Here is a 27,524-nt window from a genome sequence, read left to right as displayed (position 1 = left end):
GCATGTACTCTTTCCTGCCCCCTCTTGAAACTTGCATTTCCATTTGTGTAGAAATACTGTATGAAATGAGATATATGCAGAATCTTGAAAAATTCTACTGTTACCTTGTTCAAAAGAAAGGGCTTCTAGTGTCAAAATAAAAGTCCATATACCAAAAAAAGGAAGTAACAAATGAACTATGCTTTCAAATTCTGAATTTTTATACTAAAAGAAAAACCTCAAAAGTATCACAGCCAAATTAAGACTAGAGTTTTAAAATAATTTATTAGGTCACATAAATACTTTGTAACATTTGCATGTTCCCTTTTTCACATCCTTGGCACACAATATAGCTCTTAACTTTTATAAAACTAGTGTAAACATCCATGGAAAATAAAAGGAAAATAATGAAAGACAGATGTAAAAATTCAATAAATAGTAAAAGGAGCGAATATCGAAGGAAAAGAAACAGCTCTTTCCTACATCAAAAACCACACCATTACAGTCAAATCTGACTAAAAGAACATTTTTTTTTTAAAAAAATAGTGAATTAAAAACTGGTGCTCAATTTCCATCTTTCCACCATTTTTGAATTTAATCAGATACATGATATAATTCTTCTACTAGTTTGAACTCTTGACAAACAACAGCTATTCAATGCAATATTATCTGAGGCATCAACAGTTTTGGTTCACATACAGAATGTTACAAACCAGTACTTGCAAGTTAGTGGTTTTGGACAGTATAACGTCTGAATTCCCAATCGCCCTTCCAGCACGACATTAAACTTTTCCTTAATGAGCATTAGTATATAATCTATTCTTGATAAAGATGACATTAGACAGATGTTGTCGGACACCAGGATAGTGTTGAATATGGTTGAACCAGCGAGACACATTAAGGTATTTCTCCTTTTCTTGCACTGTGAGGTCAACCTGTATGGTGAAGAAATAGAAAGCACCACATAAATCACATCATTAGTGTCATAATATGTGGTAAGGCAAAATAAAAGTTGATAGTTTTAAAGTTGATTTCGACTAACGTAAGAAGTTGTGACTGCCCAAAAGTTCCGTGTTAACTTCATACATTAAAATTCACAGCCCAAAACACACATTTATTTTAAAATTTAGTATTTTCCAGTATAATCTGCATTAATTGAAATGAATTGAATTAATTAAATGAACAGAGCGGAACATACATTTGTATGATACACTTAGAGGGATAAAAAGCTTGAATTTAACACAACTAATTAAGGGGTTAACATACAGTATGCATATGGGGGAAGCTTCACAAAATATTCAACAGTCTTAAGTTCCTCTAACCTAGAAGGTGCTCTTGCCTCACAGCAAGTGACTACTTTGTACTTCAAGGTGGACATTACAAGCATAGTGTACAAGTTTTTTTTCCAGGCACATTCAAACTGGAGAGAAAAAATAAAAGTTGCCATCTACTTTTACTAACAGTTATAAGACAGCAAGGTAAGTCCTATGCTATGTGTTTTAACTGTTCAGATGCGCTAAGTCACATTAGCAATTAAGAAAGCAATGGCACGATTTAAATTACTACAGTAAGACAGCAAACTAGAAATCTGTCCATACTTAATATACAAATATTTTAAAATAGTATCGTTCACTCCCATAGTTTGAGGTCCTGTTGTTCAGCACAGAGATTTCAAGTCAAGACTAGAGTCATTCATTCAGTTTAACCCAGGTCTAAACAGCCACAAGAAGAATAGTCCGGAAGAAGCTCGCAGCTGTCACACAGCTATTACAGTAGCTCCCTGCCACAGGAACTCTGGGTGAGATTAATGAAGAGCTCCAGTCTACCTCTAGTTTGTCTAATTCAGTCTTCTGATAAAAGTAATCTAGGATTACGATTACAGGAAGGAGCTTAAGCATACCTTTCAAAGTTGTCTAAATTAACGTCAGCAACATCCTAGAAGATTCTCTCTAAAATCTTTTATTACTTCAGTCTTTCACACAAGAAGTAGTAGAACCACCAACTACACTGCTCATTTCTCCATTGATTTTATCTCCTTTTAATGGAAACAATAACACCTCTCCCATACCATATTACCTGTATTACTTTTCCTTATTACCAATTCTAGGTCTTCTCAGTCCTCTGCAACCAAGTCAGCTTATTAGTCTAGAGGGTAACACGCTTCCTTATGTTAACCTACTACAATCGACTTGAAAATAAGGTAAGCCTCAAAACACAGACTACAAAAATTGTATGAGAAACTAAACATGATCTTCTTATGAACAACCCTATCTTAGCACACACTTAACTCATTTAGCACAGGATTAATCTCATTTCATTTTCAGTTAGCTAAACTAGCCATTGAGCCTAAGTTAATCATCTTGACATCTCCTGCAGTCAATGGAAAAGAGCAGGCACACCTAGAGGTCAGTTCTAACAGATGAATTACTAGCTGGACACGCCTACTATTTTTTATGTTTAGACTTCTAAAGCTAAGTAAGTTTAATCCCCCTCCTCAGGGGCTAAACAGATTCCTTATGCCTTCTTTTACAAACACCAGACTTCATGGCAAATGCAGGGTCATTATAAATTTGATATTGGGGACAGAACAGCTGGAAACAAACATGCTCCAACAAGCTTTAAATCAAAAGCAAAAAGAAAAAAATCAAATTCATTTATTCAGCTGTAAGAGTGAAAAGCTGGTATATAAAATTAAGTCTCATGTTGCATTTCACCTGTGACAATTCAGCCTTTTGGATTTCAAGAGTCAACTGTAACACTCACTGCTTCCCTTTACTGTTTTCTCACTTAGCTTAGAACTGGAAAGCATTAATCATGTAGAACTAAGCAGAAAATAAGGATATAATGCTGAAAGCTGAATGGGCTCGAACTACACAGAGCGGGGAAAAAAAAAAGAATTAATTGCCAAGAACTGCAGGAAAGTATTCTGAACTAACACCACCTAATCTTAAAGTGGTATTAATGGCAAAGTTAACAGCATAATAACAACAGCAGCAACTGAGAAGCAGGGATCTTGAAGTTGCTTCTGAAAACAAGTAGCTCTTCTTCCTAGCGAACTCACCTCCCAGAATACAAGCATACTACTGCACATGAATTTCCACAAAACCTTTTGCAATTTTCAACTGTTAGGCAGCTCAAGCCGTATGAAAAAAAACCTGCTGTACCTTTTCTTGCTACCAGCATGGAAGTGTAAACACTATTCCTACAGTTGCATATAATCTGATAGAAGTTCACAGAGAAATCAATTAAAGCACAGCCACATTCTATTTTGGCAGAGCTGGAAACATAGGAAGGTTAATCAGTATTAGACAAGTGGAAAAGAACAACACTGATAAAAGGAAAAACTCCATAATTTTTAGAGGCATTACGAACGGAAAAGTACAAGCTATTAAAATGTAACAATTTGTGCTTTCTTAAATTAAGATGCTTCATAAACTGCCTGAGGTTTCTCATATATTGTATATTCAGGACACAGAAAAGAGTGCAATACCACGTGGGGGAAGATGCTTTTGATCACATACAGTTTATTCTAATCAATGGTAGCTTTAAGCTGATGCTTGGTATGAAGCTTCAGAACCATTTACAAAGCAACAGAACATGCAGAGAGAAACATATATACACCCTAAGGTCATCTGAAATTACTGAAAGTGAGAAAAGTATTCAAGTATGAGCAGGTATGAGGAATACCGTAACATTTTAAGTAAACGGTTGTTGTCCAGTGACAGAACTATAATTCAAATACCATTTTCATGAAAACTTTGTAATAGATAACCACTTGATTACAAAAACGTTAAGTTACACTTCAGGTTTTGCAGTAGATACAGTATTCTCCCCTGTAATTTTATAATGATAATTCTCAAACTTCAAGTTTCTCTCATGTAAATCAAAAATGAAGTCTGGAAAATTAGTCCTCCTCCATTCTGTTAGTTTGGTGGGAAAAACATCTGAAGGGCAAAACAGATAGCTACTCTAATAAGAAAAGCAGCCCTTTTATACTCTGGGCACAACAAGCAAGATACTGTTACTTATTTACATAATATACTCTATCAGTGAAATACATTAAAAAGCACTTTGTGGCGTGCTCTACTTTTTACTCAGAACATAACTCTTAGGTTAATTGTTTAGAGATCACTTCCATGGCATTTTTACAACATTTTGTTAGATGGGTATTTTCCGTTCTTCCTCATTAAATTAGATAATTCCCTCAAGTTAAGAAAGGCTGCTGTTCTGCTATTAAAATAATTATTTGCTATTAAAGCAATTATTTTAATAGCAAAGAAGCAGACACTCAATTTGATTTTTTTTTTAAATGATGAAAAAAAACCCTTAGTCTTCTACCACAAAACTCATGAAGGATAACCAAGGCGGTGGTCATAGAACGCACACAGAATACAGTTTCTAAAAGGGCTATAAATACCTAAGTTTTAATTATATTTGCTTTCAGTAGCATTGGGGATGCATGCATAAATTCCCATGCTCACATTCTGTACTTGCGTGGGAAGTCCGAAAATACTCGCTTATGTCTGACTTTCTTCAGCATCAAGAGAAAGGTGACATACCAAGTATCTGATTTTTTAATTTAGCCTTACAGATATGGAAGAAACAGTTGAATCCTGTATTTCATAAAATATATGTACTTTCACATAGCTTTGACCCATTTTCTGCTGTTAAAGGAACATGCTAAAAATCCCTTTTCTTTAAAAATGAAATCACTTTTTGTAATTTAAGAGCTACTTCCGGTGTCATTTATTAGGATGAAAGCATATGATCCCAGTACTAAGACACGTAGTATATCAATGAATGTTAACAAAAAACTAATGCTAATCTGCTAACTATAAGAAAAGTGATCATTAGGGAAGAAAAAAATTAACTGGATACTAAACTGCTATTCCAGTCCCATCACAGTTCAAGCATTAGTAGTTTTGACCTGAGAAGAAGAACATAACTCTTTTTGTACTAGGCTATATTTGTTTAACTCCCAGACTTTGACTGAGGCTTCTTCTATTTGCAGACACAAATTTCACACACAAGTTGTTTTCTTGAATTAATTCAAGAAGTTTAAGTTAGACATATAAATTTCAGACTAGTTTGGTTCTGAGAAAATTTAGGAAGTATTAAAAAAAAAACACCACAGATCAACCTTTGTATTGATTACTCCTCTTAAATATTTTCAAACAGCATATTATAAGTCTAGTTCTATTTAAGAATGAAAATATACGGAAGCTTTTTTGTAAAAAGAAATAGCAGCTCTGATATGAAAACTAATTTATTACCACCGGGGGGGGGGGGGGGGGGGGGGGGGGGAGATTTAACACTTACTGATTGCCTGAGGAATCCCCCACCAATGCAGCCAAATTCACATTTTCTCTTCTATCCGTACTTTAACCTAGCAGCACTTCACCGTTCATCATATTTATTCACATTATGTATTTATACACTCAAAATGTCTGAAGACAATCATATTTATATCAGAGACACAGAAACATGGAATTTCACACGACAACGTAGATCACATCAGCTTGAAAAAGCTCATTTAGACAACTAGCACGAAACCTTACACTTTTAGGGTATTTAAGTGACCTATATTAAGATGAAGAACAAGATGAAGGCCCCCTCTAGATAATCGCAGAATCGTTTAGGTTGGAAGGGACCTCTGGAGATCATCTAGTCCAACCTCCCTGCTCCAGTAGGGTCACCTAGAGCACATTGCCCAGGATTGTGTCCAGACGGCTTTTGAATATCTCCAGGGAAGGAGACTCCACAGCCTCTCTGGGCAACCTGTTCCAATGCTCTGTCACCCTCACAGGAAAGAAATTTTGCCTCAGGTTCAGATGGAACTTCCTGTGTTTCAGTTTGTGCCCGTTGCCTCTTGTCCTGTTGCTGGGCACCAGAGAGAAGAGTCTGGCCTCATCCTCCTGACACCCTCCCTTCAGATATTTGTATACATTGAGGAGATCCCCTCTCAGTCTTCTCTTCTCCAGGCTGAACAGGCCCAACTCCCTCAGCCTTTCCTCACAGGACAGATGCTCCAGTCCCCTCATCATCTTGGTAGCCCTCCGCTGGACTCTCTCCAGGAGTGCCATGTCTCTCTTGTACTGGGGAGCCCACAACTGGACACAGGACTCCAGGTGAGGCCTCCCCAGGGCTGAGGAGAGGGGCAGCATCACCTCCCTCCACCTGCTGGCAACACTCTGCCTCATGCACCCCAGGATCCCATTGGCCTTCTTGGCCACAAGGGCACACTGCTGCCTCATGCTTAACTTGTTGTCCACCAGCACTCCCAGGTCCTTCTCGGCAGAGCTGCTTTCCAGCAGGTCAGCCCCCAGCCTGTACTGGGGCAGGGGGTTATTCCTCCCCAGGTGCAGGACCCTGCACTGGCCTTTGTTGAACTCCAGGAGGTTCCTCTCTGCACAGCTCTCCAGCCTGTCCAGGTCCCTCTGAATGGCAGCACAGTCTTCTGGTGTGTCAGCCACTCCCCCCAGTTTAGTCTCATCAGCACACTTGCTGAGGGTGCACTCTGTGCCTTCCTCCAGGTCATCGATGAATACATTGAACAGGACTGGACCCAGTATTGACCCCGGGGGGACACCGCTAGCGACAGGCCTCCAACTAGACTCCGCACCACTGACCACAACACTCTGAGCTCGGCCATCTCGCCAGTTCTCAATCCACCTCACTGTCCTCTCATCCAACCCACGCTTCCTGAGCTTACCTAAGATGATGTGATGGGAGACAGTGTCAAAAGCCTTGCTGAAGTCCAGGGAGACAACATCCCCACTGCTCTGCCCTCATCTTACCCAGCCAGTCATTCCACCAGAGAAGGCTATCAGATGGGTCAAGCATGATTTCCCTTTGGTGAATCCATGCTGACTACTCCGGATCACCTTCTTGTCCTCCACGTGCTTAGTGAGGACCTCCAGGAGGAGCTGTTCCATCACCTTTCCAGGGACGGAGGGGAGGCTGACAGGCCTTTCTGGCTCCTCCTTCTTGCCCTTTTGGAAGACTGGCGTGACATTGGTTTTCTTCCAGTCCTCAGGCACCTCTCCTGATCTCCAGGACCTTTCCAAGATGATGGAGAGTGGCCTAGCGATAACATCGGCCAGCTCCCTCAGCACTCGTAGGTCCATCCCATCGGGGCCCATGCATTTATGGATGTCAGGTTTGGACAAAAGATCTCTAACCTGATCCTCCTCCACCAAGGGAGAGTCTTCCTTTCTCCAGCCTTCCTCTCTTGTCTCCAAGGTCTGGAATTCCCGAGGACTGGCCTTAGCAGTGAAGACTGAAGCAAAGGCAGCATTCAGTAACTCTGCCTTCTCTATATCCTTTGTTACCAGGGCACCCGCCCCATTCAGCAGTGGGCCCACATTTTCCCTAGTCTTCCTTTTGGTATTGCTATAATGGAAAGTGCAAAATGAACGGGGGAGGAAGGAAGGAAGAAATATATACAATTTATATTCAGAAACACTGAGAAAGAAAGATGCCAAAGCAGGTAAAAGAATAAGCGATAACAGTGGGTGGTCTTAAAATTTCTAATGAAGTGTGCATCAGAAGATATTTAAAGTTTCTTTTAAAGTTTCTTTTAACCTGATCCATTCAGGAAGATGGTGGTATGTCACTAATAGACAGTATCTTATTATTAATGTCAGTGTTAATTTTTAGTTCATCAAAAGCAGACAGATTAATTCTAAAAGTCACTGCCAGTAACACTTTGAGATTAATTTTCTAGAGATACTGCTGGAGAATAAGAACTACTTCCCCCCACCCCCCCCCTTTTTTTTTTTTTTTTTTTGAATTTCTGCCTCTGCTCCTGAAGCCACAATTATAGAAAAGATCTATTGAAGACCTGCGCACTGTTTAGCTGAAACAGTGGTGGATCTGACAAACTGGTTCCCAGGACTGCATCACGTTAAAAGATAGAGCAGTTTTTCTGCCTAAAGCTTGAGACAGAGAAGAAGCTGTAGAAATACTCCCACCCCCCCCACCTCCTCCACACACACACACACACAAAACCCGCCGGATTTTTCCCTAGTTCAAGATCTCACCTACTAATCAATAGTTAGTATTAACCAACTCAGCAAAATATACCAGTTCCTGGTTACGCTGTTCCTCTGTTTAGGATAGCAACCCCATTATTTGCCCTTTATACCTTTCTGAGTCAGAAAATTATCTTCCATGAAATCAAACATTTCAGAAACAGATGTTGTACTATAAACTTGTCCCAAGCAGTGTCTGGATGGTTGCAGGCACCCAGGAGCACTAAGTCATTTGTTTTTACCATCTGTTCTATTTCCCAAAGCAATAACTTGTATCTTTTTTCCTTGATTAGGTGGTCTACTCTAGAGCAAACTCTAAAATATGCTTGATTTTCCCCTGCCTAATTTTTTTTTTTTTAATATCTCATCTGTACTTGCATTCTCTTCCAGCATACAGAGTCATATTTTTAAAAGTACTTATATACCTTCCTGTGCCATTATATTTGAGAGATTACTGATTCCAACATTCTAGTCAGCATATCTACCTTACTACTTAAATCATATTTAAAAAAAAAAAAATCTTAACATAACTAATTCCAAGTGACTTACTCTAACATGTTTTCAAAAAGCTTCAGAAATCAAGCTGCTTTTCCCACTCCTCTGCTTAACACTGTCTCTTTTGAACTTTTATTCCTGGACAATCAAGAGATATATACGTTAAGTTCTCTTTTGTTTTAGTAATATCTCACTACCTGTCTTTTCTTCTTTTTACCCTCCTTAGCCTCTCTTTTGGAACATATATTCTTGACTCCTCTGCCAGGACTCTGCTTTTTACTGTATAAAGTAATGATCCATTCAACTGACTGAATGGACTGATGCTTAGCCACACAGGCATTTCAATTAGGTATCTCTTCTGAAAATAACCTTTCCTGTTTTCTAATGTAAAAATGACTGATCCTACTTTCTCCAGATAATTTAGCAGACCTTTTGTACAGTGCCTTTGGTTTGTTTAGTAGTACACGCTCTGGGGAAGGCCCACTCATTTACTGGTATTTTGATAGTTGGCACGTGATTGTATCTTCTATTGCTTTTCTCTTAAAATACCTCTTTGCGTTCAAAATCGAGGTGCAATGCTTTATAAGCGCTTCATAGCATACCCTGAGCTAAATGTGAACTGAAGAATCTCAACATCCTCACTCAGTAGAAGCTTTTATTTTTGCTTTTAGTAAGTACCAGTTCCACATTTTATTTTCATATTCTATGTTATCAGCTCTTATTATCAAGTCTCTGAACACAAACAGCCCTTTCAGTATGCGTGACACTTTTATATGCATTCATCCTTCAGGAACTTGAATTAAGTACATCTCTCATAGCACCAGTAGCATTGCTCCAATACTGACAAGATCTGACACTATCTTTCACTTCTAACACATTCTTTCACTTTCATTATCTATTTCCTCCCATATTCTGTAAGCAGTAATGTTTCAGATGTGAACAAATAAGAGTTCTGATAGCTAACGATCACAGGGACAGGTGTTAACGTTATGTTACGCTACACACAGAAAACTAAAGTACTCTGCATACTGCAGAGAATATACTCCTTTTGACAGACCCATAGCTAGCTATTGACAAAAGTTAAAAATTAGCACTTAAAAGTAAGTTGTATTTGAAGTTCTTACAAGAAATCTCTCCATTTTTTGCTCTATAGTTGTCATCGATCAATTTAGCAGGTCAATTTCTATAGTAACAAAGTGATTTTAGGTAAATCCACAATAACAATAGTTGTATGTCAGGAAGTAATGTAAACAACACTTACCATGACAGGATGCAGTCCATAGTACATCAAAATATCTGCTAAGGTAAAACTGTTTCCTGCAAGGTAGACTTTATCTTCAAGATACGTGTTAAGATCCTAAAAAGGAAAAAGTCATGAAGTCAATATTACACCAGTGTATAAGACAGTTTTTTATTAAGGCTTAAAAAAAAAAAAAAACAGAAAAAGAAAAAAGACAAATTCCTTTGAAGACCATGCACGTGAAATAAATGATAGCTTTAATTTGTCTGAACTCAGTAAAAGAGGGGGAAAAAATCTCAAAAGAGTAAAGCTAATAACTTACAATATCACTCTTCTTTAAAGTGAGAATTCAACAGAATTTAAAATGTTAGTCTCTAAATAAAGAGGTAGTCAGTTCTCTGCTGGCACATAATGTTTCATAATTCCCTCACCTCACTCAAATTTTTGTAAATATAGCAGCATGGTTTGTTGTACATTGGTAGCTGACTCCAAAGAAATAAGTGCTTTCAAATCTGTATTTCGCAGGCCTCAAGTTACTGCAATTCCAGAATGCCAGAACTGTGTATTTGTGACTAATATGTATGACTCATATGAGCACCTGTGTTCTGTACACAATATTTTGTTAAGTGGCAAGTACAGGCTTAAGCTCAGAGGGGAGCACGCTGCTCTTCCAGCAGCAGCTTATCCTGCACTCCAGGACTCCACACACTCAATGCAGCTGGTTAACAAAGTTCTGGAACTGCAAACATGTAAGATGCCAGTGAAACAAAGAGAGAGCAAGGTGGAGGTCAAACAAAACGCCTTTCAAGCTCAGTGCCTGAAACTTGATACTTATCAACTCGTACCACTCAACATCAATTTTTATTAGTGCCGAAATCATTGCTAGAAATTCTTAATAAGGATACCATCAGTTCAGTTTCTGTACCAAGTCCACACAAAAAGAGCACTGCTTCAATATTTTAAGAGCATTTCTCTGAAAGACTTTAACAGTTCCATGTCAGACACTATGAGTAGGCAGTTGGAGACTTTCATTTGGATTCACTGAATAGCACTGAAAGCTATACACAGAATATTTCAAATCTGTAGTGCGGAAGAAGGAGCGTGTTTTTCTGCACCCTTTTTCACATCTCTTCACATACAGTCCTTCTCTGCAGGAAAACAGAAGGCTGACAGACTCATCATTGCTCTTAAGCTTCTCAATTCTTAAAAACAAACAGACAAAAAAACCCAACTAACCAAAACACATACAGGTATCACTTAGCTCTACCTCTTAAGCTGTCCATAAGCAGTCTCTTCCTGTCCTCCACATTTTACCTATTTACCATCCAATTCATGTACCTAACTGCCTCCTTCCCTCCCTCTAAAGGGGAAGACATGAAAGTGAACAAAAAATACTTTAATCCCAATCCCAACATAAACAATCCGTAGTTTTATTATATTCCTTTCAGTGATGTAGGAGAACAGTTTCCTAGCTTTTCCTTGAATTTGGAAGCTTCCAGCTAATATTCTTCTACTGGTTAAAAGCCCTATAGTAGTGCACTCCTTTCTCTTCTTTTCTCAGAGTATTCCTGCCAGTTTCTTGCACAATCTTTTTCTTTCTGGAAACAGAAAGAAGCAGCTTCAGGACTAGCTGCTTTAATGTTTCTCCAAACGTCTCTAAAATAAATTATCAATCTCAATTTCAGCATGCTCCGTTTTAAGGGGATTTCTTGTTTTAAATAAAACTATCACAGAAAAATCATTAGTGAACAAATGAAAACTAGATTTAGCCTTCAGTGTATTGCAGTTTTTGTTGTTCCATAATCCTAATGTCTCAAATATATGGAGATATCCTACAGTGTATATATGAAATCTCAGTATTTAAGTATTTCCTAAAATATCAGACATCTGACCTTGCATCTGAATTTGGCAAATCTGACACCATTATACCATTTTATTATTTCTTGGATAACCTCTTCTTGACAATTCCTCTGCATGTTTATAATAGTTAGATGTCCTAATGTCAGGCTTGATTTCTTTTATTAGAGCTAACATGGAGGATTTAAAGTCCTGCACAGTTAAAACTCTCTAAGGTAATCTGCCCCTGTAGCTCCCACTCTCCCCCTTTACACTATTTATTAATTTGTTCATACTACTTAGCTCTCAGATTACTTCAAAGATCAAACTACAGTTCTACAGAATTTCATTCAGACACAACACAAAGGCAAATGCAGGGTTAAAAAAAGCATGTATGAAGAACCCTATTAGGCATCAAGCACAGCAGTTTTGCAGATTTTTCTTGTGCAACTTAATTCTCCATTAACCAAAAGTCACACAGTGGACCAGAGGCAAAAGAAAATACTGTCTCATCCAGGGAGAGGACAATGAGCAGCTTAATGCATTGGAAATTAAGCAATCATCCATTACTGACAATCATCATTCCTAGGTGTATGCTGAAGAACAGTCTAGAGATATTGATCCTGCTATTTCGTCCAGCAGAGAAGCCCCAATCAAAAGTTACACAAAACTACAAAAACACTGCCATTGATGGGTTCTAAACAGTACGTCATTTGACATGACTAAATACAAAAATTCTGATCAAAATAGACCAACTACTTTATGATTGTTATCGGGTCAAGTAATAGCTTCAGTCAACGTGCCAGTAAGATCAACTTACAAACATATTTTCTTAAGACCTTAGAAAAAGAAAGCCATTCCTGTTTAAATCAAAAAACTAGTTTGTTACTGAGGCTTTTCAAGACATCACCTCATTTAAGAGTTAAATAGAGGCAGCCTAGGGTTCACAGCAGAAGCAACTGAACTGTTTTTGGCACAGCTTATTACAAATTGTGGCTCTAGGCTGCAACCGTCCCAAGACTGCCACTGTGTATTCCAGACACATTGTAAAACTACAGTCTCAGACTTGCCTCCCTATTTTATTCTTGCCCCCCCTCCCCACACACACTCCCTTTTGGCATAGTATATTTTAATGGCAGACTGCCTTTTGTTCTGATTAATCGTGGTGGCAAGAGAACAGATTAAAAAAAAAATCTTAATTGCTACACTATGAAATTATTAATGCTAGAACAACTCCACAGCAGTCCTGTGTCAAGATAAATCCTTGCCACTCAACATCTGCTAAGGAGGGAAAAAAAAGAAAGTATGAAGAAGTTATTAGGACAGGATAAAGGCTGAGATTCTCCCACAAGTGACAACGTTCCCAGTAATGAAGTTTTGTTTTGTTTGGAAATACTTCATTTACCTACACATTTGTATTTCAGCACACTGCTGATTTTTCTAACTGCCAGTGTTGTTAAGGCTAAAAATTGAAAAAAAGGAATTAGCTTCACCACTCAGCTATCATATTTCTAAGTCTGGTTTTAATACCCAAATGCAGTTTTGCACCTATCCAGATGTGTGTGCTGACAAAGAAGGTATCATCACCTAGCCAGTTAGAGCAGATACATTTTGTTATAACAAGACAGAAAGCTTTCCTTTGCACTTATAACACAGAAGAGTAAGAAAGATAAGTAAAAGGCAGCTATTTCTTCTTGTATGGTCTTCTCATAGTTTGAGACAGCACAAAAGACATCAGAAGTTTGTTAGAAGCCAAGAGAGAAGACTAGCATTTGTTACATATTAACCATAAAGGGGTTTTTGTTTGTTTCTGAATAAGCTGCACTGAAGCAAACAGGAAGGGTCTGTCCTCCAGGACAGGTATCTAGGTGACTTGGAACTCTACCAGCCAGAGTAACAGAAAGTCAACATGATTCTCTTTATTAAAGTAATGATGGGTTGGAGTTCCCCCGGCTTTCGTTTAATTTTTGTTATTTAGACACAAGGCAAACCTTTGCAAAGTGCTAATTCGTTTGTTTGTAGTGTACTTAGCAGATTATGAATTTAATAACGATCTGGCAAATTATTAATTCCTAATGTATTATTCATGTGATGAATAGTTTTATATCGTTAGACTGTCTTCTATAAAAATCAGAAAAATTTAGGTCGGAAGGAACCTCTGAAGGCCTCCTAGTTCTACCTCCTGTTTAAAACAGAGCTAACCTTGAAGTTTAACACAATGTCTTATTAGTAGAATTTAGAATATCTCTAAGAATGGAGATTATAAGGAATTTTGATGAGTATCTGTTGACTAACCATGACTGTAAAGGCTTTCAGAGCATCCACGTGTAGACAGCAGAACCAGTGATATTACAAATAAGAGAAAAAAAATGTAAACGCACATGCCTAAGCAGTGGAAGATATTCCATATATACAATAAAATCAGGATAGCTCATATTATCTGAGATATAAGTGAGATAAACGGTTCTTCAGAGCTTGCCCGAAGTGCACCTCTGTTAACATCGGTCAGGGATGTTGGTCCATGTCCTCCAGATCAAGCAGGCTGTTAGTTTGAAAAGAACAACCAATCACTCACAAGGCTTTGTTTCACAGGATTTTAAGGTGCCTTTTGCTTCACTTTAAGTTATACAGGATGTTAACTCTTCCTCTTGACTGCTACTTCAGTAAATCTTAACAGCCTTCTGTTATAATTTCAGTTGACTCAGACTAGCCACACCTAGCAGGAGTCAGAATACTTCTTAAGACTCCGCTAACCTCAGGTACAGTGAACCTTGCCAACACCTCGCAAAGCTGTTTCTAAACCCAAGCTAGTTAGTAGCAGCAAGAATTTTGCACTTTCTCTATAAAACAGAGAGACTTTCAAAATAAAAAAAAAATAAGGAGAACAAACAAAAAATAACACTTTTAGAACTGCCCAAATTTCACTCTTGTATTGCACCCATTTACTCAGAGCCCTTAGCACTGACCAGTGTGAAACAATTTTTCTCTTCAAGCTTTGATCCCATAAGGTTGCAAAAAATATTAATTACCAGTCAGAAGGAGTAAGAAGGAAAATAGAATAAGTTTTTCAATCTACTCCCTGGCATCTGGCTGCTCAAACACCTGTGTGACCCTTGAGGTTTTTTCTGCTTCCTCTTTCTGCTTCTTTTGAAGGAGGACTGAGCATCAAACTACAAGAAGAATTTAATACAGTTGACTAAAGTCTCCAGACATATGTAGCTCAACGGGAAGGACAATTTTGCACAGGCTCCCCTATGATTTCCACTTTTTAGCATTTCACATACAGTTCTGTCCATTAACTCATTGTGTTATCCACAACAATTACCAAAGCGTCAAGTAGGGATCTATATACCATATTATCAAATCAAGAAGAACAGCTCTTAAAACTAGCAGAGCACAGTTATCTTGAAATACAACACAGGACAATTTGTTTATAACTGAGATTTTTATAAAGAAAAGAAGAAGCCAGTGTCTTACGAGTTTCACAGGAAACTATAAAACTGAACAATCTTTAAACGATTTGGAATGCACTAGGTAGTTTACAGCCATAAAAGAGGGTAGGAGTTCAGCTTCATATAGTTTGTTTGCAGATACAGTCAAGTTTTCAGCATCTTCTCAGTTTTCTGAGAAGTTTTCAGCATCTTCTCAGCATCATCTCCCTTAGGCTCTAGACAGTACAAACTTCAGTGGCAAGGTAATTAAGTAATCTTTACCTTCAGAATTATTCTAGTATCTTCTTTACTAGAGCGCCCATCCACTCGAGTCACTCTGTATTCCAACCATTGCTGAACAACAGCTTTCTCTTCTGCAGTACTTCCAAGCAGTTCTTCCTTCTTAGCCTGTTTAACTAAATGGGCAGCTATGGTAATTAATCCTATTAGACTGGGACTATTGTTTGTTTGAAGAACAGGGACCTAGAAAAGAGAGAGAGAGAGAGAGAGAGAGGAAAAAAAGTGTAACTATATAATTTAGTTATTCTCACAGAGAACAGTTACTTCATAACCCCCCAGGCAGATCTCCAAAGCAACATATCAGCATTTAGAAGTATTCGTACCGAGGGCAGTAACATCAGAAGGAAAACACATATATCCTATCTTTACTCTTTGAGGTAGTTTATTTTCACTTTTTACATAGGAAAGATATTTAACATATACATTTGGACAAACCAATACACCTTTTGTTCAATACACCTTCAGCTTAATATAATCAAAGTTATACCAATATCAGCAAGAGATAGTACTGCTTGTTCCGACACTTCTGGAAATCTCATTAACTGTTGACTCATTTTCGAGTTCCGGACTCTGATTTGAAGGCTGTAAAGCCAGCAGCATCCAATCTCTCTCTAAACATATCACAGTAGCCAGGTCTTATTAAAATGCTTATTCATACTCTCTATTCTATTGTCAAAGTCCCAGAGAGAAGTAAACTATTTTCACCTGCATCAGGCGAGAACAACATAACACACTTTTGTAACATAGTTTTTCTTATATTTTAACCAGGAAAATCTTTGTCTTCATTGGACTCGAGATTCACAGTGATATTACTGCATGTTAAATTGATTTTCCCAGAATTTAAGTGTCTTGGCAAAAATGCGTATCTGCAAGAATATTCATTTAAAAAGGCATCCGTTTAATTCAGATACAGTATTTAAGGATATCAAAGAAATCTACTATTCATAAAAAAAATTAAAATTTTGCAGTGACATCGCTTGCATTAACTTCCAAAATTCCATGCATCTAATCCACATTTAAGTGTCTTCATAATATTTGAGTTATAAAACATCTATGAAACTGAACAACACAGCAAAACAAGTCTGACTTTATAGCGTAGCCCTCATCAATGTATCACAAGTACAATTACTTCAAACAGAAAACTATCAAAATTGAGAGAAACCACACAAAATTGGCCAAACATACCAAAGACTTGGCATATAGTGGAATATAGACAAATTAGTACTAGCAAACATGTCAGTTTGTCTTAAGAAGCTACTTCAGAAGTGAGATACAACTACACAAGCACCTATCAGGGTATGAAAGAAAAGCAAGCCATGAGAGACAGAAATAAAATGAAATTTGAAATATGCTGCAGCTAACTAGAAGCACAGTCATTTATGACATCAAGTGACAGAAAAGTAACTTTATGAAATACCTGTTGCCCCTCCTCTCCCTTCTAAGGGTCTGACCATACAGAGGCACTTCTCTATGCTCCAAGTTAACTAACATAAGATGCAAGTTTAAAGTGCAATATTTATTTTGCAGTTCTTCTACTGTAAAAACCAGAGTTCTTGATTACCATTCAATTTTTTCCACTGAGCAAACAGTCACATAAACATAAGTCTAGTGACTTGATTTTTCAGAGCTATGCTTTGCAGTCATAGCAATAAAATACCATTTGGACTGTTAAATACTTAAAGCTTACTCACTTGCAGCCAAAGAATGCATACATTGACATTGAGGACTCTAATCAGAAACAGTAAATAAAGACAAAAAAAGAAATACAAAAGCATAAGCCAAGTGCAGAACTACAGTTTCTCTATTGTCCATTTCAGACAGAAACGTATAAAGGCTTCCACACATTCATGACACCCACGGTTCTGCATCACTTTGCTCTTGCTTCAACTGCCAGAAAATAATGCCAAGACACATACAGGAAGAAGGCAAAGTATTTAAAAGCAAGAGTACTTCACTACAGATACAGTTTTACTAGCAGAAATGCACCTTTCTAACATAACGTGGCTATAACAGCACAAACACAACTGTACCGACACCAAGACTCGAGAAGAAAAGCACTGTGAAAACACGCATCAGACAGGATAACCTTTAGCTGGACAGACAGAGGGAACAGGTTTCCAGGACCTCCAAGCGGACAGCGAGGTCCTACAGCCGCAGCTAGCGGCGAGGGAAGGGGACGGGGGGGGAAGCAGAGATGGAAGAGCAAATCTCTCACCGAGGAGACGCCGCACATGGAGAAGCGCTGCCGGTGCCGCCCTGGGGGACGCGCAGCTCACGTTGTCCCAGGCCCGCCTGCCCGCCCGCCGCGGCGGTAATTGGGCGCCCCGCCCCAGCCCCTCCCCCTCAGCCGCGCGCCGCACCCCCGGAGCGTCGCGCGGGGAATGCGGAAGCGCGCGAACCCTCGCGCGCAGGAAGGGGGTGGGGGGAGGGGAGCAGCGAGGTAAAGAGCCGTTAGGGAAGGGGGCTGGTGGCCGGCCGCACACGCACACGCACACGCACGCGCACGCGCCGCTGCCCCTCCCGGCCCCTCCTCGCTCCCTTCACCTTCCGCTCCCCCTGGACGCCGTACTTGTTCCCTTTCTGCAGGCCCAGCGACTTCTCCAACAGCGCCAGCTCCTCCGCCCCCAGCCCGGGCTGCGCAGCAGCTGCCATCTTCGCAGCGGGCCACCTGGGAAAGGAGGAGCACCGAACCCACCACCTCACAACAAACGCCAGCCCGATTGGAAGGCAGCGCAGCCACACCCCCAAAGGAACCTCCACTGCCATTGGCCTGAGGGACCCGGACAGCCAATCAACATCTCTCCCCCCTCCCCCCTGGCGCAGTTGACGCATGCGCCAAATCAGGCTTGGCTGTGAGACCCACGAGGAGGGTGATGAAATGCCACGGCTCACCGAGGGCGCATGCGCCAGAGAGGCTGACACACGCGCGGCAGCCCCTCCCCCCCACCTGCCGGTTTGCGCATGGGCACGCGGGGGGCGGGGCGCGGGCTAGTCTATGCCCTTAGGCTGTGACGTAACCTGCAGGGTGGGAAGGTCGTTGGGAGATGTGAGGAGCCGTTGGGTGCGGCGGCGGCGCGGTCGGTTCGCCTGCCCCCCCCCCTCCCCCCCCCTACACACAGGGCGCTGAAGAGATCTGCGGGTTAGGGCTATCTCGTACTGGGCTGGGCCACAGGGCGCGGCGGGGGGAAGCCGTCCTGCTGAGAGGAGGCAGGATTTTTGACTGGCTTTGCAGTTGTTCCGCTGTTGGAGAGGCAAATGTGAAGGGAGAAGCCGCTGGCGCTAAGGCCGCGCAGTGGTGTTTCTCTGTGGCGTGTTTCTGAGCTTCCAGTGGGACGGGGGTGCCCACTGGGGACAGTGGTGCAAGCGTCCACGCTGTTTCCAGTTCAGAGTGTTGTCACCCGGGCCCGTCATTTTGCAGCTACTTGCAGATTATGCGGGTAACGCCACGTTCAAGAATTGCCGCGTTTCGGGAGTGTGTCTTGTCTACTCCGTCCCCGCAGCAGCAGGTTTCCTGGTTCAGTGGATCTCTTTAATGAAATTGCAGTGTGCTTTCTCGTGGTAAACGTGGTATGTCTGGGGAATACCGCGAGATTGACGGGAGACAGCACTGCTCTCCCTTCCGTCGGGCTCGTTAAGGAAACGGGACTAAATGAGATCCCGCGGCATGGCCATGTGCTTACCAGTCCCGTCCTTCGCCACCCCAGAGCTTTTGAACCTGTTGTCCACATATAGCCCCGTTTAAGCAGAGGGGTTGAAGTTTCATGAAAAGTTAACACTGCTAAAGATTTCTGAGAAATGAATGAAGGAGGATTATGCAGAATTCAGCCAATATATCTGCTGACCAAGGACATCAGAGGAAGGGGAGGGATAGAACTATGGTTAATGATAATAGTGAAGTTAAGAGATACAAGACTCAAAACCTGAGCTGGTCACGGAACAGTCTGATTTAGCTGCACATTACTATATTTGAGATTTTTTAAAGGTGATTTTTTAATCACCTTTCTAGTACAAGACCTCTATATCTGATCAGGAGTGTTAGAAATGAAAACATTTTTAGATTGGCAGGTCTGTTTATGTAGAATACCAAAGTGCAATTCTCGATACAAGACTATTAAGTACCAAGCTCGTACTATATTTTTACTACGAACTGAGCCAGTCTTGACCCACTAATGAGAATTACAAAATTACTCAGGTATCGACTAAGATGTTGGTCTTAAATAAGATGATCCTGACAAATGTCCTCATTCTTTATTGAAATGCATATCTTGATACAAGGCAACATTTAGAGCTGTACCTTCTGTTTCGGGAAAAGTTTAACAGTGGCCACCGAGTCTTCCTTTGAGCAGGGAGCAATCCTGAAATCAGGACTTGATTTTTCAGCCTTTGCAGAAATCTGTCATTTTTTTTTATATTAAAATCCACAAGGCGCTTAAGTTTAAAAAAGATTTTCAGAATTGGTCTAATTCTCCAACTCCATTCCTGCAGCGATATTTTTGAGATGCTGGTGTTTCAATTGTGTTTCAATGTGATATCAGTGATTGCTCTGTTACATTCAAAGTTGTACAGAATGCCTCAGTTGTCACTGGGTAAAGTGATTTAAATATTTTTCCATTTTTTAAAAGCTAGTTGATTGAGATTCTTGAAATCCATAAAGGAGAAAAAATTTCATTTTCAATAATCTGTCAAATCATCTAACAGTAAATATGTACCTACATTTACATGTTATTTTGCGTATTTCTAATTTTTAAATGTCTTGATATCTTGAAAGTAAGACATTGTATCAGTCTGAAAGATCAGTTAGAAGTACTGACTATCAGTTAGAAATATTGAATATTACTGATAGATTGAAATATCTATCAGTAACAATAAAAGGAAGATTCCAGTTTCAGTCAATGCAAAGATAATGTAGTAACTACTCTTTTGGCTTTCCTCGCAAATCAGAGTCTTCAAGTCCTTGGAAGAGAGGACTTTATAAATTACTTGCAGTAGACTAACTGCTTACATTTTTATAGCAGTTTCCCTTTAGTTATACAGTTTAGCAGTGTATGTGTCCCTTTCTTTTTCTATGCATAGTTCACTCATCGTTCCATTAGGTGGAGCTTTGTGATTAAGTCTGCAAAAGAAACTTCCTTCCAAGTGCAAAATAATTCCCCACGGCATGGGTGGGGGAGCAGGAGAAAGACGTGTACTTTGCTTAGAGGTATCAGTGTCCCGTGTGCAAGCTTGATACACAAAAATCTGTATCCAGACCCTCACACACAATGAAAATAGCTTGAAAAATCGACTCTGTCAAATGGAACGCTGCTCTAATCTGCTGTTATCATAGACAAGTTTTAAATCTGAAATACCTTAGGTTATAAATTAAATGTCAAATATAATTAATTTGGCACTTGAAATATGATGTGGATGACTGTCCTTTAGAGAAAGCCTGACAGCTTTATGTATGTCACGTTGGTATCTGTTAAAACGAGCTTTACACGCCAGACAGTCCTAGTGTGAATCATATTGCTGTTAGCTGTACCAGAATTTTGTCAATGTAATAGGTCTCTGAACAGTTCTCCTCTTAATCGTCCGAAGTTATTGCAAGACAATATAAATCAAGTATCATCTGCCTCGTCTGTGCAAAATACTGGTCATATCATACATCAGATAAGCATTGTATTCCTTACTCCTTACTAGAGAAGACTGTAGAATATTTACATACAAATCTACATTTTATACAAGTAGAGAATGTTCTCTTCCCTGTGCCATGGACCTGCTGCAGTTGCAGCTGGGATGCAGTTTTCCTTCCACCTTAAATTCAGCAGTGCTGGCTGCAGTTCCTGCAGTACTCTGCTACAGGGAGGTGCAGCTGAAAGCTGTGGGTGTCAGTGAGTTCCACTCCTTCCCCAGCCCATTGCCCCGACACGTGGAGATCCCCTTTTGCACACCTTTTGCCCCTTGTCCCAAACCAGTAGCAAAGAATTCTTTCTGCACCTTTTGCGTTTTGTGTCCCTGCTTTGCCGGGTGGAACTACACCAGTCTTAGTGCTTATATGTTTGCATGTACCCATGGGGAAGCAGAGAAGGCAGGTTTGCGCAATAGACGCTTTTATACAGTTGCTGAAATAAAAATATCAATAAACCACATTATTTCTCATTAATAAGACCAGTAGGACTTTCCTAATCCGAACATCATAAAAATTCCCCAAGCAGAGATTTAATAGCAGAGTGCTGCAGCAAGGTTTCATGGCTGTAGTTTGGCTATTAATTTTTAAATACGTGTAACTGAGTGACTAAATGTTTGTGACTGCTACCTTTCATACCGCCTAATCTACAGACTATATGAGCATTAACAGTTGCAGAGCTGTTCTTTTAGCTTAAGTGCAGAAAAGAGGCAGATGAAATTTGATTTTTAAAGTTCTCTTGGAGAATCAAACAAACAAAAAGAATGGTTCCTCTAACAGCTAGGTCTCCTCTCCTTCAGGTTCTGTTTTTCTCAACCCTGTGCTGTACAACAGAACCTTGAGCCCCGAATCCATGTTAAAATGTAGCCATTGTTGTATGTTTCAGACAGAAAACAACGGTAGCATTTTAAACCTAAGAAGCACAATACCATTGTCTTTTTGTCTCATTTCTACCAGGTTACACAAACAACAAGATTTCTAGTTAGAAGCCTTTTTGCCGGCGATGACTCAGAGATGCTACTGTTTCAGCAGCCAGCAACTGATTTTAGCCTAAGTATATACTGGAGGAAACAAAGAAGAGAAAGTTACCGTGATATTTTGGCTGTAAGAGTGCAGCACCAAAAGCAGAATGAGGGAGATCTGTCACACTCCTGAGAAGACTGATGTCACACACATATATGTCTTCGTTTTGCAAAGCACACATATGTTTATAGTCACTGCAGCTGGAGTGACAATAGGGTTCATCACTGACCCATAACGGAAGTGCCTTTTTTTTTCGTCTTCCGGTGACGCTATTTCACAGAAGATGGCTGGAGGTCCTGGTGGTGCTCAGGCAGTGCAAAGCGTTATAGTGTTTAAGATCATCGTCTTAGCTACAGAGCGGGGTCAGATCCAGAGACAGAGTAGCTGCAGTGCTGCACAAAAGCTAATTAGCCTAAGTACGATGCAATTAGCTCCATACCAACGTGTCTTTTTTTCTGTGTTCCCCGAGTTGACTCAGTTGTTCATAGATCAGGGGTCTCTGAACGTTGTCTTTTTTAGACGTGTCTGCAGTTGGATCTCAAAAGCATTGTGACGTGGTTTTGAGAGTAAACAACGGTTGAATATGGATGTGAATTTGGGTTTGATAATGCCGAAATCATTTTTACTCTTTTCCATGGATTTGGAGACAAATCAGCCATGTGTGTGTGTTTATATATATAAAATTTCTCCTGATTGTTCTTACAAAGTGTTTTTGTCAGAAAATCCAGGTAACTTTATTGTTCAATAAGGAAAGAGTCAACTATTAGGCACTGATTGTCACAAATGTACTTTCCTTGACATGAGAAAATCTGAACCTTTGTGGGAAATTCACTCTGAGATCTGGAGAGGTATATTCTACTAACAGTTCAGGCCATGTTTCTTAAGACAAATTTACTATCCTTTACCACTCAGTTGTCTTCTAAAATACAGGACTTAATTAAAGAAAAGCAATCTTGAAATTAGTGGGTGGTACAGAACTGAAGAATTATGGAAGATTGCTGATTCTTTGGCAGAGAATGGAAAAAAATGATGTATGATACAGTAATTTGAAAACTAGGTTTGTGAGTGGCAAAGGATGACTGTTCTGTGCAATGTTTATGCATATCTAGCTCAAAGAATTCTGTCTCATAATTAAGGATCCTACCTGTGATCGTGATACCTGTAAATGAAGGATATATGCCAATGAAACGTTGGCAATAAACTTCAAATTAAGTAAAATCCAACCATTTTGATTAAGTATTAAAGGGATTTTGTATTTTTGCAAATAAAACTTCAACTACGTGTATATATTTTTAATTTAACATTGTAAGTTTGAATTCCAACAATTCCATGGAATTTACATTACATCTTACAAATCACTGAGGTGATTTGATTGGACTTTATTCTTGCTACATCATGAGAAACTGCTTGATACAGAAACCTCTGATTTCTGTGGACAGACCTGTTCTCTTACATTTGAAGGCCCGTCTATTTACATAGCTACATAGATAAAACTTAAATAGATAACTAATTTTAAAAGGAGTATACCTAGAACACAGGTCTTACTTAGTTTATCGTGTGTAAATGTGGGACATTTGGTTGTGGAAAATGTAACTCGTTTTTTATTTTGCAGCTAACTAAGTGCTGGGTTTTGTCTTCTGTGTTTCTGAAAACAAACACGATTGTTGTAACTGAATCACTGCTGGCGACTGGTCTTTGGGGTATGCCCTGTTTACATAATGCAGCGTCCTGTGATGAAAACGCTCAGCTGCTTTCAGCACACATTATCAGTAATGTGCCATGTTAGTTCAGATTAATACTGCTCTTTGTTCTCAACTCTAGCTATGTTGAGCTGGAAATATGTTGTGAACATACACTAGATGGCAGGCAGGTCAGGTGTCTGAACGCAAGGCTTGCCAGCTGATGAATTGCAGCCTTCTCTCGTGCTTCCCAAAGAGCAGTTGGTCTTCCTCAGGCCTGTGCAAAAGCACATTCGGATCACTGTACTGGATATGAGTATGCAGCCAACAGACTAGAAGATGATCTAGCCCTCTGCCCACAAGATGCTAGGCCATGTTGTTTCCGACAGATTTGCTTTTGCCTTTTAGCCGACAAGGAGAAGATGCCCGATCGGTAGCAGCTCGATCAGTAGCAGCTGTTGTTGAGAATAAGGCTTGTGTTAGAGAAGTGAATGTGTTAAAGAAGTGCTGTCAGCACCTGAGGCAGGCTCTGATGGCTTGTCTTCAACAGTAGACTCCTGTATTTGCCCTGCAGGAGAAGATGGCAGCTTGTCGCAAAATTTTTGTAGCAGAACATCTTTCCAATGCTCTGTGTTTACCCCAGGAGGAAAAATGCCCTCAATGTTGCCCTTAAAGTGGAGATCTAGTTGCAATGTCAACAGTCAGAGCCTTGAATACATCAGTGCTTCCTATAGGATCCCTTGGGAGTTGCAGTGACACAGGGTCAAATTCAGCCCTCATGTAAACTGGTGTGATGCCCGCCTGACCCAAAACTCTTGTCAGTGAAACAGAACGGCTGTCAGCTTTCACCTTTCTTGATGTCCTTGAGGAAAGGATGGATTTGAAAGGAGATGTCTCATCACTATTGGACTATGCTCATGTCACAGGTGAGTCTCATGGGGCTCTAAGAGTAAACCGCATTTTTAAAACAGTCTTTCCAATATTTTTTTTTCCTTCAGCAGTATTACTAGGAATACTATGAGTGGCCATCTATTGCTTTTTTTTCTCAAACAAAATGTTTCTTGGTGTTGAGTTGCAATCAGATGGACTTAGGATTCCAGCTATGGTATGCAAATTCCTGAATTGATACACCTGCTCTGACTTTTATAAATTAATTTCCAGATTTTCAGAACACAACTACTCTATAGTAAGACATGTGTTAATATAGTTATTGGCGCAAATAAAACAAGTCTATACTGAGATTTTTAGGGAGTTCCTTATCTGTTGCAGGGTTGTTGCACCTCTGCAGAAGGAAGACTGTTGCCAGTTCATCTAAACCTACTCAGCTCATCTCTAGATAGCAACTGGTGGGAAAACTGCTGGAGTCCTGTCTTTAGAAGAAACTGCTACTGCTTGTAGAACTGTATCAGTAGAGAGTTACGAACATAATGTTCGTGTACATTCATGTAGCTTTGGTTGCCTTATTCACTGAGTCAGCTAGAAAAAATAGGTGGGACTCGTGAGGGGAGGAGAATCTCTCTTTGTACAAACAGACATGATTAGAAAGCAGGAAATTTAAGCATCATATTCAAATTATCAGTGCCTCTGAATGCAATGGGCTTGTGCATCCCAGAATGATTCATATTGAAGGAGGTTAAAACCACATCTGGGTGCTGTATTACTATTACACTGCACACGACTTTGAACAATTAATTGCCAATCTCAGCAACTCCCCCGCCCCCTAGTTCTTTTTTCTGTCAGTTTGCACTGACTACACAGTTATGTTGCTCCGAGAAGTTGCTCAGAGAAGCACCTTGTTTTGGAGGTATGTCTCTTGAAGTAGCATCCATGAAGGCTCCCCAGGGCACTTATTGCTTATGTTGCTGTGAATCGGGTGCATTATGATTATTAATTGTTGTTATGAAATGTTTCTGCTTCTCCCTTTATGCTTATCTCCCACAGTGAAAAGGCTTTATGGCCTTCTGTGTTGCATCTTGTGGAGTTTAGAGAACCCACTAGTTAAATCACTTTTAAAAAAAAGGAGTAATCAGACAGCAGTGGTTGCTCATCTAATCATCTGACACTTTCTAGAGTATCTGTACGTTTTTTCTAATGCGACAGAAATGATCAAATACTGCACACCAGCAATTTTTTCTTTTGATCTCTGTGCGTCAGTGAAGAACCACTCAATCAAACTAGGAAATGGTGCAGAACAGAAAAACGAGAAAAAAGTAATATAAACTTGAGACTGTAAATAAGCAGGTGTATCTCTATGGGCATGAACACTGAGAGGTAAAGAAGGGAAAAGTGCAGAGGCCCCTTCACTGTGAGGCAACAAACCTCAAATGAAAGCTTTCCAAACCTTTTCTCACACAAACTGGTTTTGAGACATGTTGCACAATGACAAGTGGAGCAAACAACAGGACACAAAAACACAAATAAAAATATGGAGCAAATGACTCATCACAGTTTGAGTTCTCCTTTTTTATGCATGTAATCACAAGGTTTATCTGCAACAAAGCCCCTTGAAGCCAGTATTTCTAGTGAAAATTGAAGTGTTACATTCCTGTGTTTGTTCTTTGTTTCTCTGGGTCTCTTTCAACTTTAAATAGCTAGAGACATTAAGCTATAAAGTAAACAAACATATTCAGAATATAAAATTGTGATTAAAGCAGTGCATTGTATAGCTTTTTTTGCCCATTCTTCCATTAAAGCAAATTTCTTAAAGTGGAAATATGTTCAGAATGCATGTTACAGACCTGTACAGCTTCAGAGCCTGCCTATGTGAGACTGTCTCTGTGAGAACAAACTTACATTTAGCTTTTGGCAAGTGTGTTTGTTTGACATTAGCACTTACCTCACCCAAAGGAAAATCAAAATTAGCATCAAGATCTCACATGGTGCACCATTACCAAGACACATGATGCTTCTTCACTCAGGACCGTAGGAAGAATGACATGACAAGCTTATGAGTTTAAGAACTTCAAGTTATGTTTCACGATAACCCATGAGTTTGGTAATGGATCTACCAGAAGAAAGCAAAGGCCCACAAACAAAAAATTGTCCTCTTCTCCAGCACCTCCACAGAACAAGATAGCTCCTCCTTTTTTTATTTTTTTTGGGGGGGGGGGGGGTTAGGTTTTTAAAAGGGATGCGCTCCCCTTCTCATTTTCTCTGTTGCTCCTTGCAGTGATCTTCAGTCTTGTTTCCTGTCTCCCTCCAAAACTTGTCAAAAATGATACCCGGCAATGCAGCTTTTTTAATCAACTGTTTATTTGCTGCTGTGCTTTTGAAAGTATTCTGTGGAGGTGAGGAGTGAGGCTTATGTGATGATGAGTATTTGAATTGATTACAGCAAGGAACTATAATGCATAAGAAGAAGGTTATGATTATAAGCTGCTGGGTGTTGTTCAACACATCAGTGACATTGTGCAAAATCTGATTTAGAATTATTGAGCGCACAATCTGAGGGATTGTAATTGGGTTTTAAGTCCACAGGAGCTTGCGGAGGATCAGGAAATAGTTTATAAAATATACACAGAGATCAAAGTGGCTTGAAATTCAGACTGATTTTCTATCTTTTTTTCAGTGTGGGAAAAATGAATAAACCCTCAAAACACTTTCATTTAAGGCCAGTTCCTGCCAGCAAGGGAAATTTAATCCACTCAAGCCACCAAATCATTGAGTACATTTATTCATTAAAGTAATCAATCAGTGGAAATAGGTTTTTCTTTTTATATATTAAATGGCAAAAATGATGAGTTCATAAAAATGTCAAGGAATTTTCATCTCTGCTATCTCTTTTCTTAGGTCAGCTGCCTTCAAATGTATTATCCCATTTGTGGGAATCTTGCTTATTCTGTC

General features: G+C 39.7%; 1 protein-coding gene and 1 long non-coding RNA gene across 2 annotated transcripts; one reads left to right on the top strand and one right to left on the bottom strand.

The window, feature by feature from the left end:
- Positions 1 to 245: 245 nt before the first annotated feature.
- EEF1E1 (eukaryotic translation elongation factor 1 epsilon 1) lies at positions 246 to 18,030 on the bottom strand. The gene is made up of 4 exons (XM_068931894.1): positions 17,859 to 18,030; positions 15,297 to 15,497; positions 9,769 to 9,864; positions 246 to 914 (listed from the first exon to the last, which is right to left on the bottom strand). Exons 1-4 carry the CDS (start codon positions 17,964 to 17,966, stop codon positions 774 to 776), a joined length of 546 nt encoding a protein of 181 aa, XP_068787995.1. The 5' UTR covers positions 17,967 to 18,030; the 3' UTR covers positions 246 to 773.
- Positions 18,031 to 18,156: 126 nt separating this feature from the next.
- On the top strand, positions 18,157 to 26,342 carry LOC138065983 (uncharacterized). The gene is made up of 3 exons (XR_011139079.1): positions 18,157 to 18,267; positions 21,937 to 24,607; positions 24,951 to 26,342. It is a non-coding gene; the product is annotated as an uncharacterized lncRNA (long non-coding RNA).
- Positions 26,343 to 27,524: the final 1,182 nt, after the last annotated feature.

Source organism: Struthio camelus, chromosome 2 (genome assembly GCF_040807025.1).
Source record: "Struthio camelus isolate bStrCam1 chromosome 2, bStrCam1.hap1, whole genome shotgun sequence".
In the NCBI taxonomy this organism is placed as follows: domain Eukaryota; kingdom Metazoa; phylum Chordata; class Aves; order Struthioniformes; family Struthionidae; genus Struthio; species Struthio camelus.
This window is presented reverse-complemented; position numbering and strand designations above follow the sequence as displayed.

Excerpts from the sequence above, each read along its gene's own strand:
- EEF1E1 (XM_068931894.1), bottom strand. The coding sequence starts at position 17,966 with ATGGCAGCTGCTGCGCAGCCCGGGCTGGGGGCGGAGGAGCTGGCGCTG. Across the intron at positions 9,865-15,296 it reads ATACTAGAATAATTCTGAAG|GATCTTAACACGTATCTTGA; the intron begins GTAAAGATTACT and ends TTTCCTTTTTAG. Across the intron at positions 915-9,768 it reads ATGGACTGCATCCTGTCATG|GTTGACCTCACAGTGCAAGA; the intron begins GTAAGTGTTGTT and ends TTCACCATACAG.